At 30.7% G+C, this 22670-nt stretch overlaps 3 protein-coding genes and 1 long non-coding RNA gene across 9 annotated transcripts; 1 reads left to right on the forward strand and 3 right to left on the reverse strand.

The window, feature by feature from the left end:
• Positions 1 to 237: 237 nt before the first annotated feature.
• On the reverse strand, positions 238 to 1543 carry LOC122566092. 2 transcript variants are annotated; one of them, XR_006316392.1, is made up of 3 exons: positions 1230 to 1456; positions 417 to 1165; positions 238 to 367 (listed from the first exon to the last, which is right to left on the reverse strand). It is a non-coding gene; the product is annotated as an uncharacterized LOC122566092 (long non-coding RNA). The 2 variants fall into 2 exon arrangements; XR_006316391.1 differs by lacking the exon at positions 238 to 367 and adding an exon at positions 1485 to 1543 and having other exon boundaries at positions 515 to 1165; positions 1230 to 1375.
• Positions 1544 to 2289: 746 nt separating this feature from the next.
• LOC122571203 lies at positions 2290 to 6229 on the reverse strand. Its single transcript, XM_043734651.1, has 6 exons — positions 5977 to 6229; positions 4879 to 5697; positions 4455 to 4818; positions 4070 to 4373; positions 3676 to 3976; positions 2290 to 3561 (listed from the first exon to the last, which is right to left on the reverse strand). Exons 1-5 carry the CDS (start codon positions 6102 to 6104, stop codon positions 3885 to 3887), a joined length of 1707 nt encoding a protein of 568 aa, XP_043590586.1. The 5' UTR covers positions 6105 to 6229; the 3' UTR covers positions 2290 to 3561; positions 3676 to 3884.
• A 423-nt stretch (positions 6230 to 6652) lies between these two features.
• On the reverse strand, positions 6653 to 18934 carry LOC122571185 (DNA mismatch repair protein Msh2). 4 transcript variants are annotated; one of them, XM_043734623.1, is made up of 15 exons: positions 18450 to 18934; positions 18325 to 18374; positions 10508 to 10599; positions 10112 to 10368; positions 9824 to 9991; positions 9536 to 9724; positions 9080 to 9474; positions 8789 to 9000; positions 8389 to 8706; positions 8037 to 8258; positions 7737 to 7969; positions 7572 to 7663; positions 7270 to 7492; positions 7100 to 7192; positions 6653 to 7023 (listed from the first exon to the last, which is right to left on the reverse strand). In XM_043734623.1, the coding sequence occupies exons 3-15, from the start codon at positions 10518 to 10520 to the stop codon at positions 6868 to 6870; spliced, it is 2571 nt and encodes an 856-aa protein (XP_043590558.1). In that variant the 5' UTR covers positions 10521 to 10599; positions 18325 to 18374; positions 18450 to 18934; the 3' UTR covers positions 6653 to 6867. The 4 variants fall into 4 exon arrangements, with proteins under 4 accessions (XP_043590558.1, XP_043590548.1, XP_043590568.1 ...); XM_043734613.1 differs by having other exon boundaries at positions 10508 to 10631; XM_043734633.1 differs by lacking the exons at positions 18325 to 18374; positions 18450 to 18934 and adding an exon at positions 10940 to 11169 and having other exon boundaries at positions 10508 to 10631.
• Positions 18921 to 22216, forward strand: LOC122571210 (hydroxylysine kinase). Of its 2 annotated transcripts, XM_043734675.1 has the most exons (3): positions 18921 to 18981; positions 21010 to 21149; positions 21265 to 22216. In XM_043734675.1, the coding sequence occupies exons 2-3, from the start codon at positions 21072 to 21074 to the stop codon at positions 22102 to 22104; spliced, it is 918 nt and encodes a 305-aa protein (XP_043590610.1). In that variant the 5' UTR covers positions 18921 to 18981; positions 21010 to 21071; the 3' UTR covers positions 22105 to 22216. The 2 variants fall into 2 exon arrangements, with proteins under 2 accessions (XP_043590610.1, XP_043590600.1); XM_043734665.1 differs by having other exon boundaries at positions 18927 to 18981; positions 21010 to 22216.
• The last annotated feature ends 454 nt before the right edge of the window (positions 22217 to 22670 follow it).

Here is a 22670-nt window from a genome sequence, read left to right on the forward strand (position 1 = left end):
TACGACTCCCGTTGGCGCGCTTCTTCGAGATCGCGCCTCCCCGCGTACGGTCGAAAGTTCGCTTCTTTCTGTACCAACTTTCCTTTCTCAAATAACATTACGCCTTTCAACAATTTCCTTTCTCTCTATTCCCTTTCGCTAAACCTTCTTCCAGCGTTCTTCTTACCTGAATGTAATTACCACCATATTTCCTATAATTCTATATAATTACTACATTTAATAATACAGTTCCATTTTATTTCTAATACCTTTCACTCCTTTAGATGGAAGTCGTTTAACGTTAATCATTTTCCATATATTATCTGTATAATTACAAAATTGCAATCATGTTATTCCTTATTAATATATTTCCAGATATAATTACTACCTTTCGTAATGGTATTTTATTCCATTACCCATACATTTCACAATTACACCTTTCTTAACCTTTGAAAGCTATTCTATCTGTCATTTATCTTTTTAAAGCCTACTTTCACAATTTATGGTTGATGGTCGAATAAACAAGGCACACATATCCCCTAAATGTATCTTTATCTATTCTTTAGTCTCCTAGAATCCAAACAAATCCATTCTTTTGCCATCCAGAAAATTATGTTGCCTTACGTATTACCTCTTTTCCTTCTTTTCCTACTTTTTTCAACTTTCACGCATCTAACGTCTACAATATTTTTACATATTTTACAATTTTCTAACAAAATTAACCCATGTTTTGTTAAATTCCCATGCTGAATCAAAATCGCTATTGCCTTCCCTGCTCCACCTTTCACACACCCAAGTTAGAAACGCGTTTGTTTTATTTACGCATCTTTATTACACACCTCGTATTTTCACCCTATATTTTTACGCTCTTATTATTATCTGCTTCACGCAAAACGTTTCACATTAACAGACACTTTTTTTTTTACACATCTTATTTACACATTTACGAGCTACTACTTCCTGCCCTCCCCTCGTTTCACACTTCTCCTCCTACGCTCGCACGCAACCAACGAGATAATACATTTTCTCATTGTCAGCGATTAAACGCTCTTCTCCTTCTTCCTCTTGTTAATCCTCCTGCTGTTCGTTGTTATTCGTCACAGTCCACTTCTCCAGATGCATCGTCCATCCATGCGCGTAGGGCAATTTATATAAAGCATAAACAAACCGATGCGATAAGCTATAACTAGATATGAGATAATTAGAATTATCCTTCGCGTTGTATTTACCACAATTTCCGATCAACGTACCTTTGCGTTAAATTTCCAGATACACAAAATATCTTACACAGCTCCGATTAACGAAAAGCTCTGCAACCGTGGAACATGCGCTCGTCAGACTGCCGAGACACCGTCATGAACTACGTAGAGTTCGGATCGATGTCCAATAAACTATTCTAATATTTTCGAATAAACTTAACATACTATATATATAATACTATATAACATATACTATATACCTTACTACTATATAATATATACTACTATATAACATATACTATATACCTTACTACTATATAATATATGCATACTATATATGCATTAGGTGCTAATGAAAAAATCCGCAATCACTTAATTGCCAACCCAATATTACGTTATATAGTATTACGTTATATAGTATTACGCTATATAGTATTATGTTATATCGTATTACATTACGTAGTATTACGGTATATTATATTACGTTATAATGTATTACGTTATAATCTATTACGTTATATAGTATTACGTTATAATGTATTACGTTAAATAGAGTTAAGTTATATAGAGTTACGTTATATTATATTACGTTATATAGTATTACGTTCTATTATATTACGTTATGTGTTATGTTATTTAGTATTACGTTATAATGTGTTACGTTTTATAGTATTACGGTATATAGAATTACGTTATATTATACTACGTTATACTGTTACGTTACGGTATTTGGTATTACGTTATATTATATTACGTTATATTGTATTACGTTATATTATATTACGTTATAATGTATTACGTTATATAGTATTACGAATTATTCAAATCAAATATTTTAAGATAAGAGAACATAAATTAGATCTTAAGTGTGTATAATTTGTAAAAACTGTATTATAAATATTCATATCATTTTATAGCTTAAAATTATTAAATTATATACATGCTTACATTATGTAGACTTATGTTATATAAGCACCTATATATATATAGCAATAATCATAAGATCATAAATTAAAATGTGTTTCAATAATGTAATAACTTGCATAGATTCTTTTTCAATAACAAAAACATAGTTTACTATGATATTTATAACATACGTATGTGTTAAATTAATTTATATACTATTATATTAGAGTATTGCTTAAATTAGTATTAAAATGTTGTACAACTTCTTAAATATTATATAAGTTTTTACTTACAGCCTAACAATTAATAGAATTTCTAATGTACATATCAAAAACAACAATTGCATATTAAATTGTTTACAAAATCATATCTAGAATTGAAGAAAATTATGGTAACAATAATCGTATACCGCATAATATTAATATTTAAAGATTCATGAGTCTAAAATCTCATTATAAATTCTTTTCTTTAATAGTATTTACTATCTTGGAAGAGAAGTCTAAATAGTTTAATTATATTCAAAGTGACTAGAAATGTTGCTATTTCTTTCTTCTTTTTTTTTCCTTGCTATTAATAGATATTTCTTATTTTGGCAAGAATGATGTATTGTAAATTTATTTGAAATCATGAACAAGTTTTCAAAAATTTATAATACTTATTTTTAAATAATACTTTCTAAAATTATTTACCTGTACATTAAGCAATTAAACATGTATGTATGTATGTATGTACGTATGTATGTATGTACGTATGTATGTACAAAACAAATTATTGTTTGGGCTATATGCATAAAAATCATCTTATAAGGGATAGGAAAAGATATAATTTTGGGAATATGGACCATAAATGGCAGTTCGCCATGAGTATGGAATGATTAATTCTCAATGCTAATGGGAATGAGTTACCAGGAAAATCTGATGTGCAATAAAAGTATTAAAATAAAGGATGTAGAATACATATTACAATATAAATGTTCTCCAATTTAGTACCTCATTTACTGATCATTTCTCTAAAGTTTATAAAAGCGATCAATAATGTAATGTTATATTGTTGAAAACTTAGGATGGACGGAATCCATATTGTTGGATTTAGGTGCTATTCAATAAGAGTAGAAAATCCAGATATTGATTAAGTTCTACGATGTAGAAACAATTTTATTTAACTTACTATGATTTGAATTAAGAAATCTTAGCTACATTATGAGATCAGTTGAGGATTTAATTACTAGTGACGTTTTAGAATGTCAAGAAAACGTAAAAGAGAATTTGGAAGTGATGTGATTTGATACATGATATCGAATGGATTTAAAATGTTGTTAAACTGATAGAGATCAATGATAATGTGATGACAAAAAGTGCTTAATGGGTATAACATTGCAAGATAGGTGCGGAAACGTGTGTCTATCCCAGTATTCATTGGATACATATTAGTAGAGCTTACACCTTCCGTTTCCTTGTAAGATGGGCCCCAGAAGTATCTACAACATAGCATGTATGTTACTAATATGATTTCAAGCCTTCCAAAACATTGAATAAATGTATGAAATCTCTTATATAAGGAAATATTTTCGAAAACAATCGCTAATACCAACCAATATCTATTTTTGTCCAAGCACTTTATCTTGGAATGCTCCTCCAATTATCTACGATTATATTTTGCATCTAATTTAAAGGCAATTCATGAGAAGATTTTCTTCATGACAGTTTTTCCTTTACTTTTTCAACAGTTTTACACATGCAAATGTTTGCATTTATATAATAAGTGAGGTATTGACATTGTAAAAAATCACTTATTATGGATTTACTGCTCTAACGATTCACACCCAAATAAAACATATTCTTCTCTTGACAACCAAAATGGATTACCTTCTACATATTCTGGCGGTGTCTTGTCTAAAATAGTGATTACAGCAAATGAATTATATACATGCGCATATTGTTTTAGACAAATAAATGTCTTTTACATAAAGATTATTATATATTTACCAGGATGTACAGCTAAAGGCACGTATGTGGAACCCATTGCAACGTTCCAACTATGAGTACCAGGACAACTTCTTACTTCTAATATCTTGCTGTGCTCTGGTAATAATTCTCGTAAATCTTTAGTCAATCTTAGCCCAAAACCTGAAAGGTGTGTATTGCCTCCAGTGAGCAAAATGTGTGAGAGACAATCGTGCAATATTTCTTCCGATAAACCAGACGTTATATCTTTTATCACTTGTGGTAAACCAAGGTCGATATACATCATTTCGGGAGCAATATATAATTCTGAACCCAAGGAAACTCTCTAAAAAATGTAAATAATTATTATAACACTAAACTTTGTAAAGGACTTTAACTGTATGAATACATATGTAAATTCACTAACCAGAAATTGCTTATTATCAGTATAACTTCGAACTCTAACTTTAATACATTCTTCATTTTTTTGTCCTACTCTTCTCTCTTCATTTTTGATATTGTAACTTAGTCTACACCTTTCTTTAATAGGTAATGTATCCAGATATGATATAGGAATATGATAACATCCTTTTAGATACCAATGCATAGCTTGTTTTAGATGGTAAGCTACATGCCAACCACCAACAGGTAATAATCTCCAACGTTGTGGTATAACGCGTCCGCCAATTACAACAGCTACTGTTGTACTTAAAGCACCACTATCAACTACGACACATGTTTCCACATCCAGCATTGCACATGCTGCTAAAGGTTTAGGAACCAGACATACTCTAGAAATTTATTTACTTTATAAAAGAATACCTTCTTACAATATAATTTTTCTATCTTACCTTGATACTTTGACTTCTTGGAACAAGTAATGCAACAATTGTTTTCTTAGCATTGGATGCATAGCCAATGGTTCACAAAACATGAGCACTGCATTGGGTTTCCTTAATGTTGAAGTTAATCTCATTTGATGAAACAAATGACCAACAAATGTTTTAAGAACAGGAAATGTTCCATCACTTAATAATGCTTCTGCTGGACTAACAAGATCAACATTTGGAATTCCAAGTACTTCAACGGTATCAGTGCAATATCCATTTATAAGTTTCTCATAAATTGGATTTGGCCTTGCATAACATGTTGGATCATTTTGATGAGTAATTAATCTCTTCTTTTCTCTATATAATTTCACAGAATTACAAAAAACACAAAATGGACCACTAGGTCTAGGGATTTTAGCAGTTGCTAATTCAGATAATTTCAATAGTTTTAACTTTTTAGCTAGTGATTTGCCATCACATTTTGGACGTGTACTACTACTTGGGACATTTTGTGTTTGTTCCAAATATGTTTCATTATTATATTTAGGTACGCCAAACATTGAAAAATGTCTCCTTAATTCAAAGTGTGGCTCAATAACCCATGTATACTTATTTCCAATTTCAATTACTACTTTCGCGCTAGAACCTTCAACGCAATTTCTTTGACATGTATAACCACTGCAGTGACGACATTTTGGGAAATGAACATTTTCTCCCAATGTAATTACCATATATAATCTATAGCACATTGCTTTAAAGCTGACACTAAGTAATTGTAAACACTTTATATCTGGAAATCTAAAATGTACTTTTGAAATCAATTGTAGCCATTTCATTTTCCTGGAAAGACATGAATAAATTTTATAAATAGTTGATAGCAATAAATTTTTAAATATACATTCATTTTTAAAATTGTGTATATTTTAATAAAGTCAATTAATGATAAATCCCTTTTATACAAAGAAATTCTATGTGATAATTATGAACTTTGCGAAAGTGTCATCTTATTTACAGTCTTACAATGTTAGCAAATTCATAATAGTACAAACTTTTATCTACTTTGCAAGTGAGTTATTGAACTTCAATGTATTTTTCACATAAACTTAATCTCAAACTTACCACAAGTAATCAGTATCTGAAGCTTTCCTCAAATATTTGCACGTATTACCGATAGCAATAATATCAGGTACATCACAATATAATAAGATTTTTACCCAAATTTCTTCAGGGAAGATCGAAGGATCCATAATTATTAATAAAAGTTATACAAAAGATATAATAATTAATAGTTACTAATACAAGATTGCAGACACTCCCCACAAACAGTGAATACGTGAGTCAAGTTCAAGGTTACAATGGTGAAAATAGTGAATCAATATGTTATCGACGGATGATACTTCAATAAGAATTACTACAATGATAATAAAACCAGCAATAAACATTACTTATTAAAGATGTTATCACAAATATTTGTAAGGTAGATTTCATATTTAATGAATTTTTAATCTCATGATCTATAAGTTTGCTGCTGTTCGCTATCTTAGCATAGAAGAATGGAATAGAATGAAAAGCACGACTTTCAAAATGTCTGAATATACATGATACTCTGTTTATAACTTTATAATTATATAAAAATAACAATAGCTATATATAGGCAATAAGGATATTTTATTTCCAATCCCATATATAAAGTACTTCATCTATGGTAAAGGTATCATATTTTTGGAGATAACTTGTATTGTGATTTTGTTAAATATCTGAGATCAGTGGTAGAGGTATATTTATTCAAAAGATATTTTGATTATAAAATATATTTATATTTATTCATATTTATTTGTTATATATATATATATATATATAACAAGCATAAATATATACAATAGTATCAAAAATTGTGATTCAATGCAGGATTTGTAAAACAACAGTGTACCTTTTTTTATACCTAAATTAGTAATACTCATGTGATTAATACTGGACAGTACTTTTATAAAGTAATTGTTTTACATTAAGTTAAGAAGCTGCTAGAAGTGTCTTTATGTAGGGATTTTCGTGAGATAGAACTTCTCTTTTAAATGTTGAAATTTTATCTTCTAGTTCCGCATCAGATAATGATTTGTCCAAATTCCTGCATTTACTAATAAATTCTGCAATAAGAACTTCAGCTTCCTGTAACATTATTAGAGATTAGATTATATCAACAATATTTAAGATTTTTATGTGTTTCTAACAAATATATGATTACCTTTATAATATCTTTCTTTTTTTGTGGATTATCAGAACCTTCAAAAACTGTGTCTTGGTAATCTTCAAGCTCTGCTTGTTTACGCTTAGCAAACTAAATGAAATATTCGTTTACTTATCATTATTATGGCAAAATTAAAATTTAAAAATATAAATCAAGACATGTTTTACCTCTATAACATCTTGTGGGAAATTAGCCATTTTAGCGACATGTATGCCGAAACTTTGATCACATATACCAGGTTTTACTTTATATAATAAAGTTAATTTATTATCGTCTACAAGGGCTGTAACGTGTTGATTTTTAACGGCAGATACTTCTTCTTCTAATTTAGTTATTTCATGAAAATGTGTCGCAAAAAGACAGTAGCATTTGATCTCTTTTGCTAAATATCTGCAGAAAATTTTATTGTTATAAATTATACAGAAAAATAAAGATTTGTGATAAAATCATAAGATTGTTCATATATTACTCGGCGATTGACCATGCTATACCGCAACCTTCATAAGTAGAGGTTCCTCTGCCTAATTCGTCAATTAACACGAGGGAATTACAAGTTGCTGTCTATCGAAATCGTATAAAATATAAATATATACATATTATTCAATATTTAATGCTATAAATATCATCAATTTACTTTTAATATAGCAGCAGTTTCTATCATTTCCATCATAAATGTAGAAAGCCCTTTTAATTGAGAATCATCAGCTCCTACACGGGCTAATATACAATCCAATAATGATATTCTTGCTTGATCGCAAGGAACAAAGCTTCCAATATGTGCCATTAAAGCACTGACACCAGCAGATCTTATATAGGTGCTTTTACCTCCCATATTTGGACCAGTTATGATGCAAAAATGACATTCGCCTATAATTTTAGTAATTATTCTACATTTATCAAAATAATATTATCAGACAATATTTTTAAAAATTACCTCTTTTAAAACTGATATCATTAGCTATAAAATCTACTCCTTCTTGAATTTCCAAACATGGATGTCGAACTTGTGTAAGATTAAACTCACCCGCTTCGGTAGGTAGCATTTCAGGGCGTACATATGGTTTATTAGCACTTACAGCAACAGAAGCAAAAGCAGTAAGTACGTCAAGAGATGCCAATACATTTCCAATAGCTTTTATCGTACTACTGTAACCAGCTGTCCAAGAGATAGTAATACAATGATATAAACATGTAGTTGTTTTATTTCCTAATTGCTTTTTAGTTAATTTTTGCAAAGTTTTAATTATATACGCTTATATATATGTAATATATAATATATAAAATACCTGCAATTTCAATTATTTCTGTAACAACCTTTTTTTGTTCCACTGTATATTTATCTCTAGTGACAATGTATTCATCATTTAAATCATTTAATTTATTGCTCCGAAATCGTACACCGCTTTTATTAGAATCCAGAATAATATACTGTTTCTTATTTCTTAGTACTTTTTCTTCTTTCAATGTTACACGAAAATAATATCCAAGCTGTTGATTTGATTCTAGCTTTAGAGTTTTTCCAGCTTCGATTGAAAGGTCATTAGCAACTTTACCCAATTGAGATTGTAATTTCGCCTCCACTTCATCCATAGTATTTTTTAATTCTAATATCAATATGTGTAAATTTATACGCAAGAAAACATATTTACATGTATGGTACAATGAAACGAAAGATTGTATAAGTACCTTTCAATTCATCATCAAATTCGGCTCGTACTAAGAAATCTCCTTTTTCGGCGGAATCTAAATCAATTGTTTGTTCAACCATTTGTTGAAATTTGTCCATGTCTTTAATAAGTTCACTCAAAGGATCACTGAACATTGTTTTTAAGGCTATTACGTTTATATTAGAAAGCTGTTCTAATAATCTAGGCAAATGTGATATACACATGTAAATCCTAAAATAAAACAAATATAAATATATATATATATATATATATATATAATTATATTATATAATGTAGATACATTATTTACTTATAAAGGTCTTGTAAAGTTGATTTTTTTCTGGCCAATTTTTTTGCAAGCACTTGCAAATCCGGTATGCGTCTTAAATGATCTTCACTAAGATTAGTTCGTAATTCATTATCATTCACTAGTGTTTCAACAATATCATGTCTTTCTTTTATAAGGCATAAATCTTTTAAAGGTTGTCTAATCCATTGTGCAAGCAATCTATGACCTTGTGAAGTCCTACATTTATCCAAAATACCCAAAATACTTGTAGGTGCGTTTCCATTTAAAATAGAAGAGGTATCAACGCGTGATTCAATATTAAGTGCCTTTATAGCAGCTGAATCTAGCTTTAAATAACGTGACTCCTTTATTTGGTCTATAGCAAATTGATTTAAATTCCCTTCATCTGATGTTAACTAGTAGAAAATTATCAAATTAAATTAAAATACTTTGTCTTTATTAATATAATATACTTACATCTAAATATTTAATAAGCGCAGAAGTAGCTGACATAGCAAAGCTTAAATTGACTTCAGGTAAAGACTGTACATTTTGTTGTTGACCTTTCTTGAATCTTATTAAAGTATTTAAATCTTGTATAACTGATTCACTAGAAAATTCACTTCTTTTTCTTGTAGTAACCATTACATTATTTCGTTCCATGACCTAAAAAAGAAAAGGAAGGAAAAGAATAAATGTTCCATTCGTATCATTAAGATTTTTAGTTAAACTGTATTATACGAAAGAAATATCTTATCTGTTTACTTGTTTAAGAGTTTGGAATTCATAACTGCCTTCGCCTTGAATTAATAAACATTCTTTTGGAGCGAGTGTAACAACCAGTGATTCCAAATTGGAAAATGATTCATTGTCTTGAAATTCACAAACAGAAAATGAAGTTGCTGTAGTATCTACACAGCTTAAGCCAACAATCTGAAAAAATGATAAAGTGTATATATATAATAAAACTATGTACATATATATGTATAATAAAACTAGTTATAAAAACTTTTTAACGAAAAGTTTATCACATGGTTATTTAATACTACTCACTCTAGATTTTGCCTCCATTCCTAATTTCACTGCTATGACATGTACACTAACAGCAACATCATTATTGCCAAACAGTGTATCTTCAAATTGTGTTAAATTTCCAGGAGAACCTTTATATTCTAATACCCAATTTTGATTTTTTGCCGATCCTTGATTAACATAAACTTCTACTCTATATTGTTTTACTAACAGTAGATCACGTATAAAAGATTCAAAATGATTTTTGTTAAGAATAACACCCTCGGTTTTGTATGGCTCTGCATTGTACAGAAAATTTTTTAAATAAGTACATAATAAATTAGTAGAAGTATAGAATAAATAGAATAAAGGTTTATTAATAATTCTTGGTAGTAATACAGTTAAATAAATATTTTAAAGTTGAATTTTAGAACCTACCAGCTCCTATCATCTTACAAACCGACGTAGTTTTAAAAACTTCTTGCGCAGCAAATAAAGCATCATTACCGTGTAATGTGTAATAATCTGATCTATTAAAAAATCGTATAGTGGTATTAAGTTTCTGAAATCAATCAGTATTTGATTACATACATATATTTTAAATTTAAAATCTGAGGATTAATAATATAATGATATATAGTATATTATAATGAGACTACCTATCCAGAATTATATCATATGATTTTATCTTTAGATATATTCTTGACCTATTTGTATAACTAACTCGTTTTTATGACAGATATACGTTTCTAAAGTAACACAAATTTGTAAATATTATAATTCTGCAGAGACACAAAAATTAAAAAATAAAATTAATTTTTGAAAATTGTTAGACATATGAACGTTTAATATGAAAATTGTAATTATTACCAAATCGTAATTATTACACTTGTTTTCAAGAAAATGAAGAATCTCGTTACATATCTGTAGGTCAATGTCTATCTAGGGTCAAAAAGTCATGAATTGATATTAATGTAATACGTATGAGTTCAAGGAAATCTGATATATTGTGGAAAAGACATATCAATTTAACGTATTACATTAATATGACATCATTGAATAATTATATATACATTTAATTTTTTATTATCTTTTATTATCTTTTATTGAAAGTTTTATTATATAGAAAGAATATTAGTTTAATAAAATATTAATATAAAATCATATACTAATTTAATAACGAATAATATGAAAATAATATAGAATATCACTGATAATTCATACAGAAGATCAAAATATCATATACAAATATGTTAGTATAATATGAAATTTAAAAATAATTTGTGAATAGAAAAATTAAGAAAATTTGCTAATGACATTATCTTGGAAGTATTATTTTTATTGTGATAAAAGATCAAAGTTCATGTTCCAGGAAGGTCAGTAATATATAGCGTATGTAAGTAGGCCATTAAAAACATTATGAACTATTTCAATTCATTATATTCAATTGTTTAAGCAATATTTTGTTAAATACATTATTATATGAGTATAAGAAACTTTTATACTAAATATGTAGTATAAAATAAAGAGAAATGTATTTCTTTCAAATAATGCTACAACATATAAATACAATGAAAGATACACCTATCTTAGAATTAAAAATAGAACATTTGTCTCATTCATGTATCTCGGTAATCCTTTCAATCTGTCACCTTGAAGTTCCACCTATTATGAAATAGGAATAAATTACCATATTGCAACAAGGATGTTATACATTGAGGATGACATCATTGATGATACATCAAATCAAATTTGCAGCTATTAGTGGAAACCATTTGTGTAATTATTATCAGGAAATTAAAGAAATATATTTATATATCTATAAGAAACATAAATAAATATAATGAAGTGAAATATTATATATTTATGAAATTATTAATATAGCAATAGCTTCTTTTTTCTTTAATTACAATTCATGAAGTAGTTTTATTATAAATTTTCATAAATATAATAAAGCATATAATACAAGCTTTTCAATATTATTTTATATTAAACATTTGAATTAAAATATGTATGCATGGTACTTGAATAAAAATTAAATGGGTCTTTCTAGCTAATACAAAACATAAATTAGACACTGTTTGTCTGCTTTTCTCTTCTGTTACTGTGAATTATTAGTTGTGATAAGAATGTACGTACATAACTGGGATAAATGCACAGAAAATATTATCACCATGTAAGAATGAAAGAGAATGTTTTCAAAGAAGTGATGAAGAAGGGGGAGCTAACATAAATGGAATTGCTCCAACTTGCATATAGTACATATCAACATATACTGCCACTGAGATCATCTCAATCATCAATTCTTAAGTGGATTTTGATCTTTCACCACATGGTAATTAAATTTATAATTTTAACTTAACAACCGATACACAGTACTAATTTTATTGTAAATATAATATTTAAGCGTTATTTTTGTTCCTTAACGAATAATATATAAAATATATTTTATAATAATATAAAAATTTATTTACATGCGTTTTTCATTAAAAAAAAAAAAAAATAGCTAAATCAATTTTATATTTTCAGAGATCAAACTAGTAACATGATGGCACAAAGTATTGTCATTTTATCTTTATTAATAACATATGCATTATCTGCGCCAACTGGATGCATAGAATCTTGTGTTTCTTATGTTAAACAATATCAAACACAAACTTCTGGTGGTTTGTCACAAACCGCATCACATTTACAAGGACTTGACTATTCAAAACCTGGCACATGGTCTGAACATAATGACTATGATATAGACAATGGACATGGAAAAGTGCATGAAGAACGTGGTCAATATGTCACAGGTCCCAAAACAGTAAGATATTATAGGAAAGATTCTTCTTCTTCTTACAGTACAAAATATCCTAACGGTGAAATATTATCAGATTTTGAATATCAAAATAATAGACATGATATACATTTACCCAATACTCAAGAAGTTTTTAATTCTCACAACACTTATAATCAAATGGCAAATTCAGAATCAGTTGCACAACATAAGTATAATAAAATACAGAGCCAACAACACACTCAATCATCATACACTAAAGGTGAAAGACTCGAAGATCTTGGAGAATACAGTGGAAGATCACAAGTGATTCCGCAAAGTAGATCTAACTTGAATACACAAATTTTACAAGAACCTTATCATTTTAATGGACAGCATGGAAATTGGAGTACAGTAGATTCTTATAAAACTGACGGAGGACGTGGTCATGTATTTGAAGAAGAAGGTCAATATGTATCAGGACCTCAAAAGGTTCGTTACTATAAAAGGAATTATACTTCTAGTTACAGTTCATCTGATGGAGTTCCTATTCCTAAAATCACAAAAATTGGAATGCACGATGTACACCAGAAACTAGAGAAAATCGAAAAAGAAATAGGGCAAGAATTCAAACATATTTCTACAGCAGAGGCTGTGGGATCCACCAACATTGGACAGGCACATATTAGTACTCATGATTTGTCTATTGATAACATGCATAATATAAACAATAATAATTATAGAAGACAACATAACCACAGGAATAGTTTATCTACAACACATAATGAAGAACAGCATTCCTCGGACATTAGAAATGAACATTTACCTTATAGGAATCCTTACCAAAATACTTATGGTGCAAACAGCTACAGTACATATGAAAGACATGAAGAATATGCGCAAAAACTTCAACCAACTAGTCAACTTATTAATCCAACATCAGGATATACTAGTGTACTCAATACTGGAAACAGTGGTTACAATAGGAATATATATAGCGGATCAACTTCACAACAGCAAACAGATAATTATCAGCAAGCAGAAATGTTAGATGCACATCAATCTAGACAAATCGCACAGACCCAAACGTTTCTTGATAATTTGAGGAACAATGCACAAAGTCAAAGTAGCAGGATCCAATCAGGCATGCAAGGTGTATCTCACTACAAAGAACATTGGAATGCTAGTCATACAAAAGAAATATCCATGCCACAGCATACCACAGACATTTCACATATGAACCAGCACAGTCTCCATTATAATAATAATCAATACGACAACAGACATAATTTACATCAAGGAATACAACAACAAGATAGTTATTTACATCAATTCAAAGAAGATGGTTTTACTCATGGTAAAAAAATGTTAGACAAATTAATATCTGGTGTAGATACTGTGGACTGTGATTATAATTCGCAATATGCACAAAGTACCTCCCAATATCCAAGAAAATATAAGCGCCATGCAAAGTATGGTAAACAAGATGAAGCGCAACAAACACAAAGTAAATACATCAATGATGATCTTACTCAACAAACTTCTGGAGAACTTGAGTTTGGTCAGGATTCGCAACAATCTTATCAACCCTGGAAACCACACGGTGCCGATCAACAATTAGGAGATTTTACGCAGAAAACAGGGGAATCCGATGATCTTACTCAACAGACTTCTGGAAAACTTGAGTTTGGTCAGGATTCGCAACAATCTTATCAACCCTGGAAACCACACGGTGCCGATCAACAATTAGGAGATTTTACGCAGAAAACAGGGGAATCCGATGATCTTACTCAACAGACTTCTGGAAAACTTGAGTTNTGGTCAAGATTCGCAACAATCTTATCAACCCTGGAAACCACACGGTGCCGATCAACAATTAGGAGATTTTACGCAGAAAACAGGGGAATCCGATGATCTTACTCAACAGACTTCTGGAAAACTTGAGTTTGGTCAGGATTCGCAACAATCTTATCAACCCTGGAAACCACAGGGTGCTGATCAACAATTAGGAGATTTTACGCAGAAAACAGGGGAATCCGAAGATCTTACTCAACAGACTTCTGGAAAACTTGAGTTTGGTCAGGATTCGCAACAATCTTATCAACCCTGGAAACCACAGGGTGCTGATCAACAATTAGAAGATTTTACGCAGAAAACAGGGGAATCCGATGATCTTACTCAACAGACTTCTGGAAAACTTGAGTTCGGTCAGGATACGCAACAGTCTTATCAACCTTGGAAACCGCAGGGTGCCGATCAACAATTAGGAGATTTTACGCAGAAAACAGGGGAATCTGATGATCTTACTCAACAGACTTCTGGAAAACTCGAGTTTGGTCAGGATTCGCAACAATCTTATCAATCGTGGAAACGATATAGTGTCAATCATCATACAGAAGATCTTACACAGAATGCAGGAAGATCTGATGACTTTACTCAACAAACTTCTGGAAAACTTAAATTAGACCAGGAATCGCAACAATCCCATAAACCTTGGAATCTACACAATACAATTCAACAATTAGAAGATCTTATTCAAAAAACAAAGGAATCTGATGACCTTACACAGCAAACTCCTGGAAATATAGAATTTGATCAAAAATTGCAAAAATCAGATAAATCATGGAATATATACAGCACAATCCAACAATTAGAAGACTTTATTCAAAAAACTAGGGAATCTGATGACCTCACTCAACAAACATTTGGAAATCTTGAATTTGGCCAGGAATCACAAAAATCAGACAAATCATTGAATATATACAGTACAATCCAACAGTTAGAAGACCTTATACAAAAAACCAGGGAATCTGATGATTTCACTCAACAAACATCTGGAAAACTTGAATTTAGTCAAGAATCACAACAGTCTCAAAAACCGTGGAACCTACATGATACTATTCAACAATTGGAAGATCTTATTCAAAAAACAAGGGAATCTAATGATCCTACCTTACAATCATCTGGAAAAGTCGAATTTGAGCAAAACTCACAGCCATCTTATGATTCTTGGAAACCACAGAGCGCAACTCAACAATTGGAAGATTTTACACAGAAAACAGGGGAATTTGATGATTTTACTCAACAAACTTCTGGGAAACTTCAGTTTGGTCAGGATTCGCAGCAATCTTTTCAACCTTGGAAGCCAGAGAGCGCAAGTCAACAATTAGGAGACTTTGCGCAGAAAACAGGGGAATCTGATGATCTTACTCAACAGACTTCTGGAAAACTTGAGTTTGGTCAGAATTCGCAGCAATCTTATCAACCTTGGAAACCACAAAGTGCCGATCAACAATTAGAAGATTTTACACAGAAAACAGGAGAATCCGATGATCTTACTCAACAGACTTTTGGAAAACTTGAGTTTGGTCAGGATTCGCAACAATCTTATCAACCCTGGAAACCACACGGTGCTGATCAACAATTAGGAGATTTTACACAGAAAACAGGGGAATCTGATGATCTTACTCAACAAACTTCTGGAAAACTTGACTTTGGTCAGGATTCGCAACAATCTTTTCAACCTTGGATACCACAGGGTGCCTATCAACAATTAGGAGATTTTACGCAGAAAACAGGTGAATCCGATGATCTTACTCAACAGACTTTTGGAAAACTTGAGTTTGGTCAGAATTCGCAACAGTCTTATCAACCTTGGAAACCACAAAGTGCCGATCAACAATTAGAAGATTTTACACAGAAAACAGGAGAATCCGATGATCTTACTCAACAGACTTTTGGAAAACTTGAGTTTGGTCAGGATTCGCAACAATCTTATCAACCCTGGAAACCACACGGTGCTGATCAACAATTAGGAGATTTTACGCAGAAAACAGGGGAATCCGAGGATCTTACTCAACAAACCTCAGGAAAACTTGAGTTTGGTCAGGATTCGCAACAATCTTATCAATCTTGGAAACCACAGAGTACCGATCAGCAATTAGGAGATTTTGCACAGAAAACGGGGGAATCTGATGATCTTACTCAACAGACTTCTGGAAAACTTGAGTTTGGTCAGGAATCAGAGCAATCCTTTCCAACCTGGCAGCCTAATGTGAGGGATCAGAAGTGGGGCCATTTGACTCAACAAACTAGTGCACAACCAGAGGATGATTTGCCGAAGCCTGCAGAAAAACCTAAACCAAGATCAAGATATTCAAGGCGTGGTTCAATAGTTAATACACAGGTATTAAATCAAGATATGTATAATATTGATAATCAGAATAATTTGAACGTTAATGCTGGAGATACAGATGCACCAAATATTTATGAATTACCTCCACAAGTGAATATAGAAGGTGATAAAGATAATATTAGGAGACAAAGTACCAGAGGGGATCAAGGACAAGATAAAGATGTTTCTAAGAAGTTAAGTCAACAAGCTGGAAGTGGTGGATATGATGTTGAAGGAGGAAATGTGGACCAAGTAAATTGGTTACACAAATCGAACGATGCAACTGTAGGCTTGCAATGGCATTATACGTATCATCCAAGCGATCAAAGACAATTCGTACAACAAACAGATCAGAAGAATAAGGAAGATTTGCAGCACCGATCAATACAAACACAATTTTCTAATTTACAACAAAATCCAAAGCAAGAAGAACACATTAAATATATAGTTGATAATTCAGATCAGCAGGTATCACATTGGCAACCTCAAAACTATGCAACTGAACAAGGAATTAAATCTGTGAGAAAACCATTTCGTTATATTCAGCATGAAAATAAATTGACGTCTGATCAACAAATAAGAGAAAATGAAAATTTACAGAAGCATGTAGGAACTGTTTCGTCTGAACCTAAGCTGGAGCCAAGAATTTTGGAAGTTTATGGAGGTGGACAATATGATCCGACACATAGCGGAGATATATATTCTGGAGTGACAATAAACCCTAGTGCTAGACTGCCATCTACAAGTAATACGGATCCATGGGATATTCGAGAAAAACCAGAAATAGTGGTAACAACAACAGAATTGACAATGCCGCCATTACCTGTAGAACCTTTAAATATAAATGATACTACTGAACCACCACGTCCATCGTCTCTTTGGACAAGAATTGGCCACAAAATTACAACTACTTTTGATAAAGCCAAAGAAAAGGCTAGAAATATTTTTGGATAAGCATAACTTTCAATTTTTTTAATTGACATTTATTTATATGTAATTTTTAGTAATATAGGTTCATGATATGAGCTTTTAATATATGTAAGATTTATTAAATAAAATTTATTTATCAGTGTTATAATGTACTATTATTATTGGAATTGTTAATTTAATAATTTCAAGAAGCTGATGTAGTATTATAAAAAATTCACTGTTATAAGTTTATTATATATATATATATATATATTCTACATTGTTATTTAAATAAATGAATCTATTTTTTAAATTCTATTTTTTATTGCTTTTATAATTATCGTAAAACCGTTATTTTTAATAATATAAAGATAAGTACTAATGCAGATGCAATGTATTATGTTTACTTACTTCCGGTAGATTTTTAAAAAATCTAACAAAACTCTGTTGACTTGGTGGATCTACAATATATTTTATATATGATTATTTACAAATTAATGAAAAAATAATTTAAGAAATTACACTGTTACACTAACCCATATTAAATTGTTGATTTGGTTGGACAGCCATGGTTTTATATAGAGCAGGTTATTAGTATTTACGCTTTAAGTAAGAAATAGCTAATAATATTGAACAAATACTGTACGATTTCGTGAAAATACTTTGGAAAAGATTTTGGTAAAATACACATTAAACATCTATGTTTAACGTATTCCCGCAAAAATGAGTAACGCCATATACTACCAACCTATAGATCGCACACTGTAGATTATTCAGTTATCATTGCCCTCCAATTTTATTGGTCAACTAAATCCACCAATGTTTGAAGATTTGCATTTGTATGCCATCTTTATGGTTATACAGCTAACGCAATATATCCTGAGTGATAAATCATTCATTTTATAATAGTGTAAAAGTTGTGCAGTGTATAATGAAAAATTAACTATACTATTAACTGTTAATTGAATTTTTCGTTTTGTATTTATATTACATAAAATCAACAGAGTAATTATTAAATCAAGCACATATATAGTTATATATTTCTCAATATTCTACTTTAATTATTTGGTAAGTTATAATTATATTATATATATATATATATATATATATATACATAAGTTTTTACGTATAATAGTTATATTAAAAATGAAATCGATGTCTACATGAAAAATATACATATGTCGAGTATTTGAAATTTAAATCTTTAAATTCTTGATGAATGCTAAAAGCAGATTATAATTCTATAAATCTTATTGACAGTTCTTTTCATCAATGTATAAGTATATCGTTCATTTGATTTTTGAAACAATTAAATTTAATATTTGTCAAAAGTATCAAAAATTTTATACGTACTTTTTAAAAAAATAATATTAACTCGCATACATGTATATCGAAATTATTAAATTACTTCATAAACTAACATTGTATAACTTGCAATAAAAAATTACCTTGAATAGTCATCTGGTCTTTTAAATAAAAGTTAAGAATTTATTAAAGTTTTATTTAGTATTTTATTAGTATTTTATAGTGCCATAAAAAAAAAAAAAAAAAAAAAAAAAAATAATTATAGCGAATATCCTGATAACCGGCAAAGAACAATTAGTTTAATGAATAATCGTAATATAAGGAAACTTAAGACAGCTTTGATTATAATAAGATCGTTTATCGCCTCGTGTTATCAGAATATGTACATAAAAGATACTTCACATTTCATTCTCGCTGGATAACGCGCAACCTAACGAGCAACGATAAATATCAATCATCATACATTTATCCCCACCATACTTATTGCGTATACCATCCTACGTACAATTCACTTTGCGAGCTGCGTCATTCGCCAACGAATAGCAGCGAATTGCGTGTCTTCGTATTTGGAGAAGGACCGACATCCTCGAGGAAAATAATTTATTTTTAGCGATTTATTTGAGAGTTCCATTATTTAATGATTTCCACATATGAAAAATATAGTTACAACTATTGTTTGTTTGCTGTTTTCGAATTTATATTTGCTAAATTAATGGACAACGTCTAAAGAACGAAACATTCCTTCTTTATAATATATTTTAATTATACAACTATTTGAAATGAAAGTTCGTAACAAAAAGAAACGTAAAGAAATGTAAAATGTAAATATCACTGTCACGTCCCGCGCCCCGCACGATCCGTAGTGCGAAAGTAAAATCGGTAATTTCTTTCAAATCAAGGTGATTTAAAACGTTTATTTGAGACCGTGTTTACAGTATTTGAGGTGAAAGACAGTTAAAGCCGCTAAAAGCTACATCTTGCGAAAAACTCATCTAACTATGTTTTTATAACGATATTAAGACAGTTTAAAACTGTAAACAAAGTCGGCAGTTTGAACAAACGTTGGTGATCTTCCAAAACATTTTCAAAAGAAAGACCCCGACGTTTTTTCATCTCCGACAGATATAAATAAATGTAGAGACTCAGAGAAGTCAATAATAATTAATTACCGTTCGCCTATCGAGTGATAATTACCGTTCGTCTACAGAAAAGTTAGTTATCATTTTGTCTACCGAAAAGTTAGTTATCATTTTGTCTATCGAAGAGTTAGTTATCATTTTTTCTATCGAAGAGTTAGTTATCATTTTTTTGTCTACCGAAGTGTTAATTACCATTTGTTAACCGAAGAGGTTACATCCGTCAGTCTGTCAGTTAGTAATCATCATTTTGTCAACCGAAGAATTACCATTTTGTTAACCGAAAAGTTTTACATCCGTCGGTCTGTCAGTCAATCGTCAATATCGAAATCGAGTAAGATTTGAATAATATGTATCGTTACATATTGTTAATTTATTTTCGAACAACTTTAATCCTCCTCCCGTGCCGGTATTCCCGCACATAGCAGGTTAGCCGAAAGTGGAACTTATCGCCAGTTGCTTTAAGCGCTAGTTAACGTTACCCGTTTTTTTAAATTAACGTTTTAATTAAATAGAACGTAACAATTACTATTCATAAATTTAGAATAATGTTTTCAACGGCATGTCTATATGCAACTTATTTCGTCTTCATTTTTCATTCTGTACCTAATTCATGGAAGGCAAAGGTTTTAATATATATATCCTGTTTAAAAAGTTTTTAGGATCTAAAGTGATAATGGAGGACATACCAATGCCGGATCGACAGATTCGTCCACCATGCAACAATCAAACAGCTATGCGGCTCTTAGAAGAATTTTATGGTTTGAACGCATCGAGTATAATCGAATTAAATGGGTATGATGACAGAAACTATCATGTAATTTGCGAGGAATCGTGTACAAATATTCATATTACGACTATCAGTCATCATGGCTATACTTTGAAAATTATCAACTCTTTGGATTCACAGAAAACCGATGTGATCGAAGCACAAACTGAAATGTTGATATATCTAAACCAACAAGGTATTAAATGTCCTTTGCCCGTAAAAAATATACATGGACTATATTATACTCTGGTCACGTTGAATGTCGATGAACGCACTGACAAGTATGCCGTGAGGCTGTTGGTTTATCTGCCTGGCGAACTGTTGTACCGTGTTCCAATTAGTCCAGAATTGTTCCGAAACGTAGGCAATTTCACGGCTAAACTCAGTAATGTTTTGACGGCCTTCTCTCATCCAGCTTTCATCGACCACAAGACTTTGTGGATGTTGAATTCCGTGCCAATGTTACGTCTATTTACCTATGCTCTGAGGAATTCATACGAAAGGGAGTTGGCGCATCAGGTGATACGAGTCTTCGAGAAGGACGTGCTTCTGGTCACACCGGACCTCCAGCAGGGTATAATTCATGGCGACTTGAACGAACAGAATTTCGTAATGGATTGTAATGGCAAAGAAATAGCTGCCGTGATCGATTTTGGTGATTCGCACCGGACATGTCTCATTTTCGAGTTAGCTATCACACTGTGTTACATGCTTTTACAAGTTGGCGACGTGGCGATGGGTAAATACGTCATCGAAGGTTACCAGGAACTTAGGAAGCTGACAGATATCGAGAAGAAGATTTTGAAAGTTACTGTTTGCGCGAGAATTTGTCAGAGTTTGGTTATGGGCGCTTACAGTCATCTTCAGGATCCGCAAAACGAATATCTGCTTACCACGCAGAGATCGGGATGGGCTTTGTTGACGAAACTTTGGCCTCTTTCACAGGACGAGGTTCTTCGAAACTGGGGGCTGATGAACTGAATTCTATTGTTTAATTTACTGTCACTGTCAATTTGTTGGCCAATAATCACTGTATTCTTTTAAATCTATTGTCAATTATACAATAAGCAATAAACATAACTTTATATCATAATAGAATATTGAATTCATTAAGAAATGAAGTAATATATTGTGCAGTGATATATCCTCTGGTTTTATTCGTATTTAGGCAGTTACATATTTACATAGATATAATGAATAATAATGCTCTTGGTATAATAGCGTGGAATCGCTTTACATAACCAGATCGTGGTATTATACAAAAATTCAGATATTAGAAATCAATTTATGCGAAATCGAGTGTTACTGGTAGATAACGTTAAAGAAACGCATACTTCTCGTGATTAATCGGATCGAATAGCAATTACCGTGGACTTAAATTCTAACTGAATATCTATCGAAATATATCGGCAATGTACAGAATTTATTTATAAATATACTGTAAGACAATATATTTCTATTTTGCATAATACACTTATATCTGCGCTTAAGGTGGTGAAATCAATTTTTTATTCACGTGTGCTTTCATATTACTTATGTAGCTTGTA

Source organism: Bombus pyrosoma, linkage group LG1 (assembly GCF_014825855.1).
Source record: "Bombus pyrosoma isolate SC7728 linkage group LG1, ASM1482585v1, whole genome shotgun sequence".
In the NCBI taxonomy this organism is placed as follows: Eukaryota; Metazoa; Arthropoda; class Insecta; order Hymenoptera; family Apidae; genus Bombus; species Bombus pyrosoma.